The sequence below is a fragment of the Oncorhynchus keta genome, chromosome 4 (genome assembly GCF_023373465.1).
Source record: "Oncorhynchus keta strain PuntledgeMale-10-30-2019 chromosome 4, Oket_V2, whole genome shotgun sequence".
NCBI lineage: Eukaryota > Metazoa > Chordata > Actinopteri > Salmoniformes > Salmonidae > Oncorhynchus > Oncorhynchus keta.
The window spans coordinates 52,536,773-52,550,594 of record NC_068424.1 but is presented as its reverse complement, the minus strand read 5'-3'; the positions used below and the strand labels follow the sequence as shown (position 1 = coordinate 52,550,594).

The following is a 13,822-nucleotide window of genomic DNA, read 5'->3' as shown; positions in this document are numbered from 1 at the left end:
CTTGGGTTCAGGTCCTCCGAGAGAGAGAAAGAAAGAGAGAATTAGAGAGAGCATATGTGGGGTGGCCAGTCCTCTTCTGGCTGTGTCGGGTGGAGATTATAACAGAACATGGCCAAGATGTTAAAATATTCATAAATGACCAGCATGGTCAAATAATAGTAAGGCAGAACAGTTGAAACTGGAGCAGCAGCATGGCCAGGTGGACTGGGGACAGCAAGGAGCCATCATGTCAGGTAGTCCTGGGGCATGGTCCTAGGGCTCAGGTCCTCCGAGAGAGAGAAAGAAAGAAGGAGAGAATTAGAGAACGCACACTTAGATTCACACAGGACACCGAATAGGACAGGAGAATTACTCCAGATATAACAAACTGACCCTAGCCCCCCGACACAAACTACTGCAGCATAAATACTGGAGGCTGAGACAGGAGGGGTCAGGAGACACTGTGGCCCCATCCGAGGCCATCTTCTCCACTGTAACCCAGTTCTGCTGATGATGTTGTAGCCATCGACAATTTAACAGTTTTTTATATATATATATATATATATATATGGTTGGAGCTCAGTCTCCATTGTTCTGCGCCACGTTGTCTTGGGGCCTCCCCCTCAAATCTCTATTGAGAATAAAACATGCACGACTTTAGCTTCCCACTTCACTTCTGCAGCCTTTGGTTGGGCAGTTGGTGCTGTGGACTATCAGGCAACAACAGCAGGCTATTAACAATACTGCCATGTACTGTAGAAAGCAGAACTAACAGCTTGACAGCATACACTGAGTGTACCAAACATTAGGAACACCTTCCTAATATTGAATTGACATGCTAATTGAGTGACTGACATAAGAAAATGTAAATTTCGAAATTGTACCTTGTGTATTCTACTACTAACTCAACTGTAGGTTGAGACCTGACTGAATTCCTAAAAAATGTTTTATATATATATATATATATAAATGTATATATATATATATACATACACTACCGTTCAAAAGTTTGAGGTCACTTAGAAATGTTTTTGAAAGAAAAGCACATTTTCTTTGTCATTTAAAATAACAACTTGATCAGAAATACAGTGTAGACATTGTTAATGTTGTAAATGACTGTTGTAGCTGGAAACGGCAGATTGTTCCATGTTCCAATGGCACGTTGTGTTAGTTAATCCAAGTTTATCATTTAAAAGGCTAATTGATCACTAGAAAACCCTTGGGAGGCCCCGGTGCACAACTGAGCAAGAAGACAAGTACATTAGTGTCTAGTTTGAGAAACGGACGCCTCACAAGTCCTCAACTGGCAGCTTCATTAAATAGTACCCGCAAAACACCAGTCTCAATGTCAACAGTGAAGAGGCGACTCCGAGATGCCGGCCTAGGCAGAGTTGCAAAGAAAAAGCCATATCTCAGACTGGCCAATAAAAATAAAAGATTAAGATGGACAAAAGAACACACACTGGACAGAGTTTGAACTTGTTATCAGTATAAAAGACACCTGTCCACAACCTCAAACAGTCACACTCCAAACTCCACTATGGCCAAGACCAAAGAGCTGTCAAAGGACACCAGAAACAAAATTGTAGACCTGCACCAGGCTGGGAAGACTGAATCTGCAATAGGTAAGCAGCTTGGTTTGAAGAAATCAACTGTGGGAGCAATTCTTAGGAAATGGAAGACATACAAGACCACTGATAATCTCCCTCGATCTGGGGCTCCACGCAAGATCTCACCCCGTGGGGTCAAAATTATCACAAGAACGGTGATCAAAAATCCCAGAACCACACGGGGGGACCTAGTGAATGACCTGCAGAGAGCTGGGACCAAAGTAACAAAGCCTACCATCAGTAGTAACACACTACGCCGCCAGGGACTCAAATCCTGCAGTGCCAGACGTGTCCCCCTGCTTAAGCCAGTACATGTCCAGCCCCGTCTGAAGTTTGCTAGAGAGCATTTGGATGATCCAGAAGAAGATTGGGAGAATGTCATATGGTCAGATGAAACCAAAATATAACTTTTTGGTAAAAACTGAACTTGTCGTGTTTGGAGGACAAAGAATGCTGAGTTGCATCCAAAGAACACCATACCTACTGTGAAGCATGGGGGTGGAAACATCATGCTTTGGGGCTGTTTTTCTGCGAAGGGACCAGGATGACTGATCCGTGTAAAGGAAACAATGAATGGGGCCATGTATCGTGAGATTTTGAGTGAAAACCTCCTTCCATCAGCAACGGCATTGAAGATGAAACGTGGCTGGGTCTTTCAGCATGACACTGATCCCAAACACACCGCCCAGGCAACGAAGGAGTGGCTTCGTAAGAAGCATTTCAAGGTCCTGGAGTGACCTAGCCAGTCTCCAGATCTCAACCCCATAGAAAATCTTTGGAGGGAGTTGAAAGTCCGTGTTGCCCAGCAACAGCCCCAAAACACCACTGCTCTAGAGGAGATCTGCATGGAGGACCTTGTGAAGACTTACAGAAAACGTTTGACCTCTGTCATTGCCAACAAAGGGTATATAACAAAGTATTGAGATAAACTTTTGTTATTGACCAAATACTTATTTTCCACCATAATTTGCAAATGAATTATTTAAAAATCCTACAATGTGATTTTCTGGATTTTTTTTTCTAATTTTGTCTGTCATAGTGGAAGTGTACCTATGATGAAAATTACAGGCCTCTCTCGTCTTTTTAAGTGGGAGAACTTGCACAATTGGGGGCTGACTAAATACTTTTTTGCCCCACTGTATATCTATCTATATGTGTGTGTACAAAACATTAGGAACACCTTCCTAATATTGAGTTGTACCCCCTTTTGCCCTCAAAACAACCTCAATTAATCGGGGCATGGACTCTGCAAGGTGTCAAAAGCGTTCTAACGGGATGCTGGCCCGTGTTGACTCCAATGCTTCCCACAGTTGTATCAAATTGGCTGGATATCCTTTGGGTGGTGGACAATTCTTGATACACACGGGAAACTGTTGAGCGTGAAAAACCCAGCAGCATTGCAGTTCTTGACACAAACCAGTGCACCTGGCACATACTACCAAACCCTGTTCAAAGGTACTTAAATATTTTGTCTTGCCCATTCAGCCTCTAATGGACACACATACACAATCCATGTCTAAATTGTCTCAATGCTTAAAAATCATTATTTAGCCTGTCTCCCCTTTATCTACACTGATTGAAGTGGATTCAACAAGTGACGTCAGTAAGTGATCATAGCTTTCACCTGGTCAGTGTATGTCATGGAAATAGCAGGTGTTCTTAGTTTTGTACACTGTTCACAGGGATACTTGTCACTGTGTGAAACTGGGCACTTTGAGAGGGCCTTGAGACCATCACAGCCCTCCAACCAGCACCACAGGGACTGGAGAAAGACCCCCACACCCTGCATAAGTAATCGGGTTTGTGTGGTACCTTTCCCTCTCCAAGTCTCCCCAGGTCAATGTTGCCGTTGGTGTCAGGCTGAGGTTGTGTCTTCGGCTTCCTTCCCCCCTGTAAGGAAACCAACCAAATATAAGTTAGTACACTTCATATAATATACAACTTAATGTTTATTACAGACACACAGGGGCAGTGGACAACACAGAGATGGATAATAAAGAAAACATTTAGTTGCATCGGAGGCTGACCATAGGTAAGTGCGTGTGTGTGGTAATGACCTCTCAGCTGGTTAGCCCTTAAGTCTGCTGCCCTTGAGCATGACTCTGGACACAATGGTGAGTCGGAATAGGATGAGTGTGAGGGAATGGGTGGACAGGAAGTTACATGGGGCTTCTAACCCTGATCTCACCTGATCCCTTCCAATCCCATCAGGCCATACCGTGAGAGGACATAACACTGGGAAATAACAGATGATGGAGCCCAGCAGGTAAATTAATACCAAATAGCACAGTGTGCAGTGATCCAAGTCCTTAGCATTTCTCCTCCATCTGCAATGATGGGTATACGACTGCACAGAATGTCTGCACCAATTGGCTCATTCATCCCACCTCCTCTCCCTGTAACTATTCCCCAGGTCGTTGCTGTAAATTAGAATATTTTCTCAGTCAATTTACCTGGTAAAATAAAAAATTATCCTCGTAAATAGGCACTTTGACAGTAAATGTGATGTGACTGGATGGGTTACTACCAATATTGTGTGCATTACCATACCATTCATGTGTCAAGTAGTTTCAGATGTTCTTGAGGCCAGGATAGGACATGTACAGTGCATTCGGAAAGTATTCACACCACTTGACTTTTTCCACATTTTGTTACTTTACAGCCTTATTCTAAAATGTATTCAATTGTTTATTTTTTCTCTTCAATCTACACACAATAAACCATAATGACAAAGTGAAAAGAGGTTTTTAGACATTTTGGAAAATAAAATCTGAAATATCACATGTACTTAAGCATGCAGACCCTTTACCTAGTACTTTGTTGAAGTACCTTTGGCAGTGATTACAGCCTAGAGTCTTCTTGGGTGTGACGCTACAAGCTTGGCACAACTATATTTGGTGAGTTTCTCCCATTCTTCTTTCCAGATCCTTTCAAGCTCTGTCAAGTTGGACGGGGAGCGTCCAAGCTATTTTCAGGTCTCTCCAGCGATGTTCGATTGGGTTCAAGTCCGGGCTCTGGCTGGGCCACTCAAGGACATTGAGACTTGTCCCGAAGCGACTCCTACGTTGTCTTTGCTGTGTGCTCAGGGTTGGTGTCCTGTTGGAAGGTGAACCTTCGACCCAGTCTGAGGTCCTGAGCGCTCTGAAGCAGGTTTTCATCAAGGATCTCTCTCTCTCTCTCTCTCTCTCTTTTGGTAACCTTACCTAGATCTGTGCCTTGACACAATCCTGTCTCAGAGCTCTCCGGACAATTCCTTCGACCTCATGGCTTGGTTTTGGACAGAATAATAGTGAAGACATCAAAACTATGAAATAACACATGAAATCAACGTAGTAACAAAAAAGTGTTAAACAAATCAAAACATATTTTATATGTGAGATTCTTCAAAGTAGCCACCCTTTGCCTTGATGTCAGCTTTGCACACACTTGGCATTCTCTCAACCAGCTTCACCTAGAATGCTTTTACAACAGTCTTGAAGGAGTTCCAACATATACTGAGCACTTGTTGGCTGCTTTTCATTCACTCTGAGGTCCAACTCATCCCAAACCATCTCAATTTGGTTGAGGTCAGGTCATCTAATGCAGCACTCCATCACTCTCCTTCTTGGCCAAATAGCCCTTACACAGCCTGGAGGTGTGTTGGGTTATTGTCCTGTTGAAAAACAAATGATAGTCCCACTAAGGGCAAACCAGATGGGATGGTGTATCACTGCAGAATGCTGTGGTAGCCATGCAGGTTAAGTGTGCATTGAATTCTAAATAAATCACTGACAGTGTCACCAGCAAAGCACCCCCACACCATCACACCTCCTTCATGCTTCACGGTGGGAACCACACATGTGGAGATCATCTGTTCACCTACTGTCTCAGAAAGACATGACGGTTGGAACCAAAAATCTAATTTGGACTCATCAGACCTAAGTACAGTCTAATGTCCATTGCTTGTGTTTCTTGGCCCAAGCAAGTCTCTCCTTATTTTGTGTCCTTTAGTGGTTTCTTTGCAGCAATTCAACCGCGAAGGCCTGATTCACGCAGTCTCCTCTAAACAGTTCATGTTGAGATGTGTCTTTACTTGAACTCTGGGCTGCAATCTGAGGTGCAGTTAACTCCAATGAACCTATTCCCTACAGCAGAGGTAACTCTGGGTCTTCCTTTTCAGTGGTGGTCCTCATGAGAGCCAGCTTCATCATAGCCCTTGATCATTTTTGTGACTGCAAACATTTTTCAGATTGTCTGACCTACATGTCTTAAAGTAATGGCGGACTGTCATTTCTCTGTTTATTTGAGCTGTTCCATAATATGGACTTGTTCTTTTACCAAATAGGGATATCTTGTCAGTATATATTATTTTTGTAAACATTTCTAAAAAAACTGTTTTTGCTTATGGGGCATAGATTGACAAATGTTTTCTTTAATTTTAGAATAAGGATGTAATAACATGTGGAAAAAGGGAAGGCATCTGAATAGTTTAAATGCACTGTATATAGAATACAAGGCCATTGACAGTAAAAGGTATCCAGCTGAGTTTGAAGACCAATACAAACATCAGCTGTGGGTTACCATTCTAGTGGTGTAAAGTAAAAATAATTGAAAGTACTACTTACGTAGTTTTTTGGGGTATCTGTACTTTACTTTTTATATTTTTGGCAACTTTTACTTCCTAAAGAAAATGTACTTTTTACTCCATACATTTTCCATGACAACCAAAAGTTACATTTTGAATGCTTAGCAAGACAGTCAAATTCAAGCACTTATCAAAATAACAGGTGGTCATCCCTACTGACTCTGGCCTGGCAGACTCACTAAACATAAATGCATCTTTTTTAAATGTCTTAGCGCTGGAGTGTGCCCCTGGCTATCCATACACTAAAAACAAAACAAATGGTGCTGTCTGCTTTGCTTAATAAGGAATTGTAAATGTATATGAGGTATATGTGGTCCTTCTGTAGCTCAGTTGGTAGAGCATGGCGCTTGTAACGCCAGGGTAGTGGGTTCGATTCCCGGGACCACCCATACGTAGAATGTATGCACACATGACTGTAAGTCGCTTTGGATAAAAGCGTCTGCTAAATGGCATATATTATATTATTATTATTATTATTATATTAATTTTAATTACTTTTGATACATAAAACCAAATAATTTTAGACAAGTAGTATTTTACTGGCTGACTTTCACTTGAGTAAATTTCTATTAAAAAATGTATTTATACTTTTACTCAAGTATGGCAATTGGGTACTTGACCACAGAACACCAGCTATCATTTGATGATTTTACTTGGTGAAACGTCACCATTCATTCACACAGTTTGTTTGCCTAGTCCTTTATGTTTTTCAACTCCGTCTGAAAGAGATTCAGTGCCAACAAGTATTGACCAACACAAGATGTTTCAATTCATGTTTTTATATAATACATACTTCAGTAAAATCTACATCAATACACTTTGAGAGTACATGAAAATAGCATATGCTTCAAAATGTGGGAATATACCATCTGGATCTATCTTTTCTTAACACAAACATCCTTTCGCTCCCTTTTCTGAACAGTAAAAAATATATATAATAAACACACAAAAAACATTGAGTGTGGAGGGACAGTGCTGTGGAGGACTAGACTACTTTCCATAGCCAGATGATGGGAACCAACCAGTCAGAGGAAAACCCAAAAATTTCAACTACGAGACAAAAGAACTAAACTTGCATTGAACTTAGAATACATTGTACGCAACCTGTGAAGAGTATCAAAAAGTTTACACAAATCTTTCAGGCTTCCTTTATTATGTTTTTGATTAAAAGAAGCATGTTCAATGTACAATCTAAGGCTTGCCCATCGTTTGAGATCCAAAGAGCTTCTAAAGCATGTACACTCCCCTACATATTTATCTGGACAGTGAAGCTAAAACTTTTAATTTGGCTCTATACTCCAGCATTTAAAATTAAATGTTTCATATGAGGGGACCGTTCAGAATGTCACCTGTTTTGAGGGTATTTTCCTACATATGTTTTACCGTTAAATGAAAACAGTCCATTTGAAAGGTATCATAAGTATTTAATATACATAAGTTTAGTATTTGGTTCCATATTCCTGGCATGCAATGACTACATCAGCTTGTAACTCTACAAACTTGTTGGATGCATTTGCAGTTTGTTTTGGCTGTGTTTCAGACTATTTACCATTTCTGTTTGGCACAACAATGTGTCATTTTGGAGTCACAAAAAAAATACAAATGGAATATGTTTGTGAACACTTCTACATTAAATGTGGATGCTACCATAATTACTGATAATCTTGCATGAACTGTGAATAATGATAAGCTAGAGGCACAAAGATCAGACCCCCAAGAAAGGCTAACCTCTCACCATCACTTTTTGGGGGGGTATGATATTTATGCCTCTAACTCACACTCTCTCACTTATTCACGATTAAGGTATGTGTTCAGAAATGTTCTGCAATATTTAAATTAAAAATGACAATGCATTATTTACTATTAATTTCTATTGGACATAACATTCTGAAACACAGCCAAAGCAAAGTGCAAATGCAGAATCACAAGCTTGGTGTCACTGCGTGCTAGGAATATGGGACCAAATACTAAACTTTTGACTACTTTAATACACATACTACTGAATTTGACCAAATATGTATAACACCTTCAAGTTGGGGGACTAGATACATATAGTGATTATTTACAGGCAGACCTGTAGCTCAGTTGGTAGAGCATGGCGCTTGCAACGCCAGGGTAGTGGGTTCGATTCCCGGGACCACCCATACGTAGAATGTATGCACACATGACTGTAAGTCGCTTTGGATAAAAGCGTCTGCTAAATGGCATATATTATTATTATTATTATTTATAAACGGTGAAAAAGATATGCATGAAAATACCCTCAAATAAATATGACATTCTGTACGGTCACCTCACATGAAATAATTAATCACAAATACAAAATGCTGGAGTAGAGAGCCAAATTAAACGTTTTAGCTTCACTGTCCAAATCAATACGTAGGAGAGTGTAGCTATGTATTATGTATACAAAGTCCCTTTATCCCCATCTCTTTTCCTGGTTTTCTGATGTGGAGGGAGGGATGGCACTGCAGCTCCAGTTTGAAGACTAGCTCCCTGGTAACTAGGAGCTCCATAGCAGAGGTTCAGAGCTCTCCTCCTCTGTATGGTCCTACAGCTCCACTGCCCAGTGATTGGAGGATGGGAAGGGAAGACTCCACTTCAAAACACAGGGTCAATATGGAGTCAGTAGCTGTCGGGCCCCTTGGCCTCGAGTTCAAGATTCAGGGTCCACTGGGTTCTGTGCCGACTCCCGAGTCAGAGGGGTCTCCCGGGCTAGACTGGGGAAGCTCCGTGCTGACTGTAGGAGTTGACTCTGGAAGGGCTGTGTGGGGTGAGATGGCTTCTTTTTCAGGGTGTGTAGAGGGGGTAGTTACAGGGATTGTGATGGTGGTGGAGGGAGGGAGCTGTAGTTTACCTACAGGGGAGGCAGTAGGTGGCTGCTGGGTCACAGTCACAGGCTTTGCCAGTATGAGTGGAGGGGCTGGTTTAGCCTGCACCAGCTGGGTGACTGGTTTAGCCTGCACCAGCTGGGTGACTGGTTTAGCCTGCACCAGCTGGGTGACTGGTTTAGCCTGCACCAGCTGGGTGACTGGTTTAGCCTGCACCAGCTGGGTGACTGGTTTAGCCTGCACCAGCTGGGTGACTGGTTTAGCCTGCACCAGCTGGGTGACTGGTTTAGCCTGTATGAGCTGAGCTAGCTGGCCTGAGAGCTGGGCTGAAAGGTTGCCCTGCGTTAGCTGAGCTAGCTGGGCCGCCGGGATGGTGATGATGGTGATCTTCTCTCCGCTCTTGGCCCCGGCGGGCATCATGGCAGGCAGGGTCTGGATCACCAGCTTGGGCCCGCCAGCGTGGGCGTTGCCCAGGGTGATGGGAGCCTGGGTGGTGAAGACGGTGGAGGAGTTGAGGGTCATCTGACCCAGTGTCGTCGTCATGACCATGGGCATGGCCAAACGCATGGTCCTGTACATAAGACAGAAACAAAGATGTAACTACTTCACAGTGCATTTGGATGAAAATGGACACAGACAGAATCACACATACAAGTTCTCTTATGTCTGCTGCCCCTAACACCTTTTCAAATAAATACCGCAGATTTTCTCTTGGGGGGAAAAATTGCTACAAAAATGTATTCATTATTTCATGACTTCTCCAATCATGCCTCACCTGTTGCCGGACGAGGTGGGTATGACGGTGACGTAGCTCTGCTGTGTCTGGGTGGAGGTGGCAGGGTCAATAATCAGTGTCTGGTGGTGCTCAGAGGGTTCCCCCTCTCCCTCCTCCTCCTCCCTGTCATCGTCGATCACCCTGATGTTCTTGGGCATGTCTTTAAACTGGTAGGCTAGCCTCTGGCCCGCCACCTTGGCTAGGATCCCCCTCTGGTAGTAATACCTGGACAGGAACAACCGTACTCTCAGTTTACCTAACCTAAGTGGCATACCATTGCATGCATTTTAAGGAGGGGAACTTAAGGGTTAAATGCATGCATTTTAAAAAGACAAATCAAAAATTGCATTACTCATTCCTTAGCATAAAAACAGTAAAGATATGTTGGGTCAACAATAAGCCTTACACACTAACTATGGTGAGGAATTGGCTAGCCAATATAGTAGAATGGTATCCCATAGTTACCGGAGTGCCCTGCCCATGGTTTCATAGTTCATGTCAGGTTTGTTCTTGTGTTTGCCCCACAGCTTGGACACGGCCTTGGAGTCGACCAGCTTGAAGATGCCCTTGTCCCGCTGCATCCACTTGATGTACCTGGGACAGGTGTTCTTATCCTGGAGGAGATCCAACAGGAACTCCCATAGGTAGGTGGTGCTCCCTGGAGGACGGAGGGAGAGAGAAGACCAATGTCATTCATACAGAGGATGGCCCACACACCGGCTATCTACTGAAGGGATATGGCCCCATCTTGAGTTGCTCTACGTAGAGGAGAATCCCTTCGTGGGCTTGACAAACCCTAGCCCTCGCTGTGTGTGTGGTACCTTTTCCCTCTCTGGGTCTCTGCCTGATCCCCAGGTCAATGTTGCCGTTGGTGTCAGGCTGAGGCTGTTGCGTCTTCGGCTTCCGTCCCCCTGCAAGGAAACCAACCAAACATAACTTCGTACATTTGATATAATATACAACTTAACTTTTAATACTGGGTTGCACACAGTGACCAACACAGAGACAGATGGCAAGAACGCATGTGGTTGTGTTTGAGGCAGACCTTTCTTCTTCTTGGCAGACGGAGGCTCATAGTCGGGGGGTATAGGGAAGCTGTCCTCTTCTATGGGCTCACACTCTGTAGACACCTCCACCACCGTCTCCATCATCACATCCTCCACTGAGACAGACAGACAATAGTTCATCATTACAGCCACAGAGCAGTGTGAAGATTCAACTCAGACTGCCAAATGGTAACTTTGTGGTAGAACGAACGTTGACACATTTTACCATCATGGCCCGCCACACACTTATAATGCCTGGCCCCCGGCAAGGCCAATGGAGGAGGGGTTGAGTTGTTACCTGTGTTGTTGCGGTCTCCATGGAAACTGCTGGGGGAGTCCATGTGAAGAAGGGCCTCGGCCGCCTCGAAGGTCTTATCAAAGCACACCATGCCCCCGTGTGACGACACCTCTACTACAACAACACATGAGACGGGGGGGTAGTTTAAAGGAGTGTCGAAAATACATTTCATTTCAATGTAATGTTCGTTCAATTACTTTGTTTCAATGAGTATTCAACCGTATCTTCTTATGCCTGGGGCCCTACAGCAGTAGATACCACAGACGTTCACACTTGGAAGGAGTTAGCTGGGCAAGATGGATGTTTCCTTTCATTAAATAATGAGAGGTTAGGCTAAGTGAACCTGTACTTTTGGGACACTGATAGTAAACCGTGTAGCCTTTATCCTTGTGGCGTTGGAGAGAAGGAGTGACGTAGCCTGTACCAGCTATCACCCCATGTCTTCTATTTCGCCGCTCTTTATCTCACTCATTCACAACCCTCCCGCATTCGGTTGTGCATAGTAACCACTGCCTACAGAAGATCTATCTTGAGGATGGTCATTGGTCAACATCCTAAAAAGCTGTCCCCTCCCTCAAACCTCATGACTTCTGTCACTCTTCCAGTGGGCTCAGTTCATACACCACTAGATGTCCTTCTTGAGATGGTCCTAGAAGAAAATAATACTTGTGATATATTGGAAAGTCTAAAAGCCCATTTATGCTTGTTCAGGCAATGCGATCCAGGGGCTCTGTGTGACACAATTGTGGAGCTTCCGGAGGCCAACTCGAGCACCGCATCGCTGTGCACCTCCCAAATTTTGTAACAATGCAGAGGGCTCCATATAGCTCCGCATGGACATGATTGGTTTGACGATAGGTGAGTGCGGGAGGGCCAGTACAGGGCTAGAGTCTTTTACACTCACACTCCTCTAAAGCAATCACTCAATCAAAAAAAACCACTATCCAAACCCTCTAACAGCAACAAAAAAATATTGCTGTCCAGTCCTGCACCACCCTCCCTCTCACCTGTCTCCACTACCTCGGTGACCACCTCCTGCTCGTCTCCCACGTCCTGCATCAGATAGGTCCCGTCATCGTAGACCAACACCTGGGCAGCGTAGCACTGCTCCAACTGGGCACTGGGCACCTCTTCCACCACCACAGCAGGATACTCCTCCCCATCCTCCCCTATTACAGTCTCCACTATCTCCTGCACCACCTCCCCCTCCTCACAGAGGTTCTCCTGACTCTGGAGAATGAACAGATACATTGAAGGAAGAGCAAGTTGAAACATGCATCATGTGTTGTGTGTATTTGAACATTTGTTGAATCATTTATAATGTTGAGATAACAGAGATGCCAATATCACGAGAAAAACATGTTATTCATTGGTTCACTTCACAATATTATTAATGTCACAATATTATTAATGTCAATAATATATTTCTATCAGCCCTGACCCAGCTTTAAGCTTGGAATGGGATTGTGTGTGGCACTGGTATTACAATTAAAACACCCTTTAAATGTTGCATAGGGAAGGTTAGGACCGGTTGTCTCTTACCTGCTCAGTCTCTTCCATGACAGTGACGTATTCCACCATATTCCCTCCACCGTCTGCCACCACAACAGAGGTCATCACTCATTCCTATGGAAATAAAACAGGGAATCAGAGCCAGCCTCTTCCCCAACCACAGTCCATCACACAGACTATGAACAGTTCTGTATTGGGCCCTGATTTCTGAAGTATGCACTAGCGTACTCATCACAGCTAACGGAGAAACGAAACTAGCTAGCTTACACTGCAACAGTAACAAGAACACAAACGTCAATTTGGCAAAAATTTGACCATGTCCAGCAATAGGGCTGAGGAAACTCTACACTCTGTAGAACGCGATAGTTGCTTTTTGCGCATCACGTTCACAAGCACTTCACGTTCACAAGCGTGACCCCAATGTTTACATCATTTGTGCAGTATCCGTTGTAGCTTCATTAGCCAGCTAACTAGTAACGTTAGCGAACTAGCTAACTATAGGTTCTACATTGTAGCTTTAATGTACATTGATTGGTAGATAGGTGTGTTCCAAGTTGTGTTATCAGAGAGATGACACGTTAAGTTAACTTGCCGAACTAACTACTACACAGGAAATGCTTAATAATATTTTAGTTCGTTTGTTAGCGGCTAACATAGCTCGCTTGTTAGCTACATAGTTAGCAGCGCCAACTAACTACGGTTGGCTGTCATATGGCCATCCTTGCCCGTTGAACTCCACAGATCCAATCATGTTATTAAGTAACATTTGGCAAAATAACGTTCCTTACCTCTTATGTTGCTTGTCCTGCAGTCGATAACTTCAAGATAGGTCTAGCTCTGTAAGCTACCTGGCTAGCCAAATTGACCAGGCCGACGTCGACGCGCTCCTTAATTTGAATACTCTCAAGTGTTTGCAAGCTTGCTGTAGCAAGCACAATATTTCAGCCAAATAGCTTGCTATGTGCTCTTATGTTGATTTTCACCGACAAAACAATACTGAAATTCCGTATATTGCATTTGTTTTAAGTTAGTCCTATTTTACAGGATGTTTCGATCTCACTACTTTCCTGCGCGCCGTCTCTTTGCTGGGGGAAGTCGGGCCAACCTTCTGTAGCCCGCTAGCGATGACACATTGGCCGCGATGACG

At 43.6% G+C, this 13,822-nt stretch overlaps 1 protein-coding gene across 2 annotated transcripts; it reads right to left on the bottom strand.

Annotated features, from left to right (window-relative positions):
• Positions 1–6,976: 6,976 nt before the first annotated feature.
• Positions 6,977–13,816, bottom strand: LOC118377959 (ETS-related transcription factor Elf-2-like). 2 transcript variants are annotated; one of them, XM_035764898.2, is made up of 9 exons: positions 13,464–13,816; positions 12,706–12,789; positions 12,171–12,393; positions 11,164–11,274; positions 10,865–10,981; positions 10,641–10,730; positions 10,285–10,477; positions 9,820–10,044; positions 6,977–9,615 (listed from the first exon to the last, which is right to left on the bottom strand). In XM_035764898.2, the coding sequence occupies exons 2-9, from the start codon at positions 12,778–12,780 to the stop codon at positions 8,877–8,879; spliced, it is 1,773 nt and encodes a 590-aa protein (XP_035620791.2). In that variant the 5' UTR covers positions 12,781–12,789; positions 13,464–13,816; the 3' UTR covers positions 6,977–8,876. The 2 variants fall into 2 exon arrangements, with proteins under 2 accessions (XP_035620791.2, XP_035620783.2); XM_035764890.2 differs by having other exon boundaries at positions 11,164–11,277; positions 13,464–13,813.
• Positions 13,817–13,822: the final 6 nt, after the last annotated feature.

Excerpts from the sequence above, each read along its gene's own strand:
- LOC118377959 (XM_035764890.2), bottom strand. The coding sequence starts at position 12,780 with ATGACCTCTGTTGTGGTGGCAGACGGTGGAGGGAATATGGTGGAATAC. Across the intron at positions 10,982-11,163 it reads TGGAGACCGCAACAACACAG|TGGAGGATGTGATGATGGAG; the intron begins GTAACAACTCAA and ends TGTCTGTCTCAG. Across the intron at positions 10,731-10,864 it reads GTCTGCCAAGAAGAAGAAAG|GGGGACGGAAGCCGAAGACG; the intron begins GTCTGCCTCAAA and ends GTTTCCTTGCAG.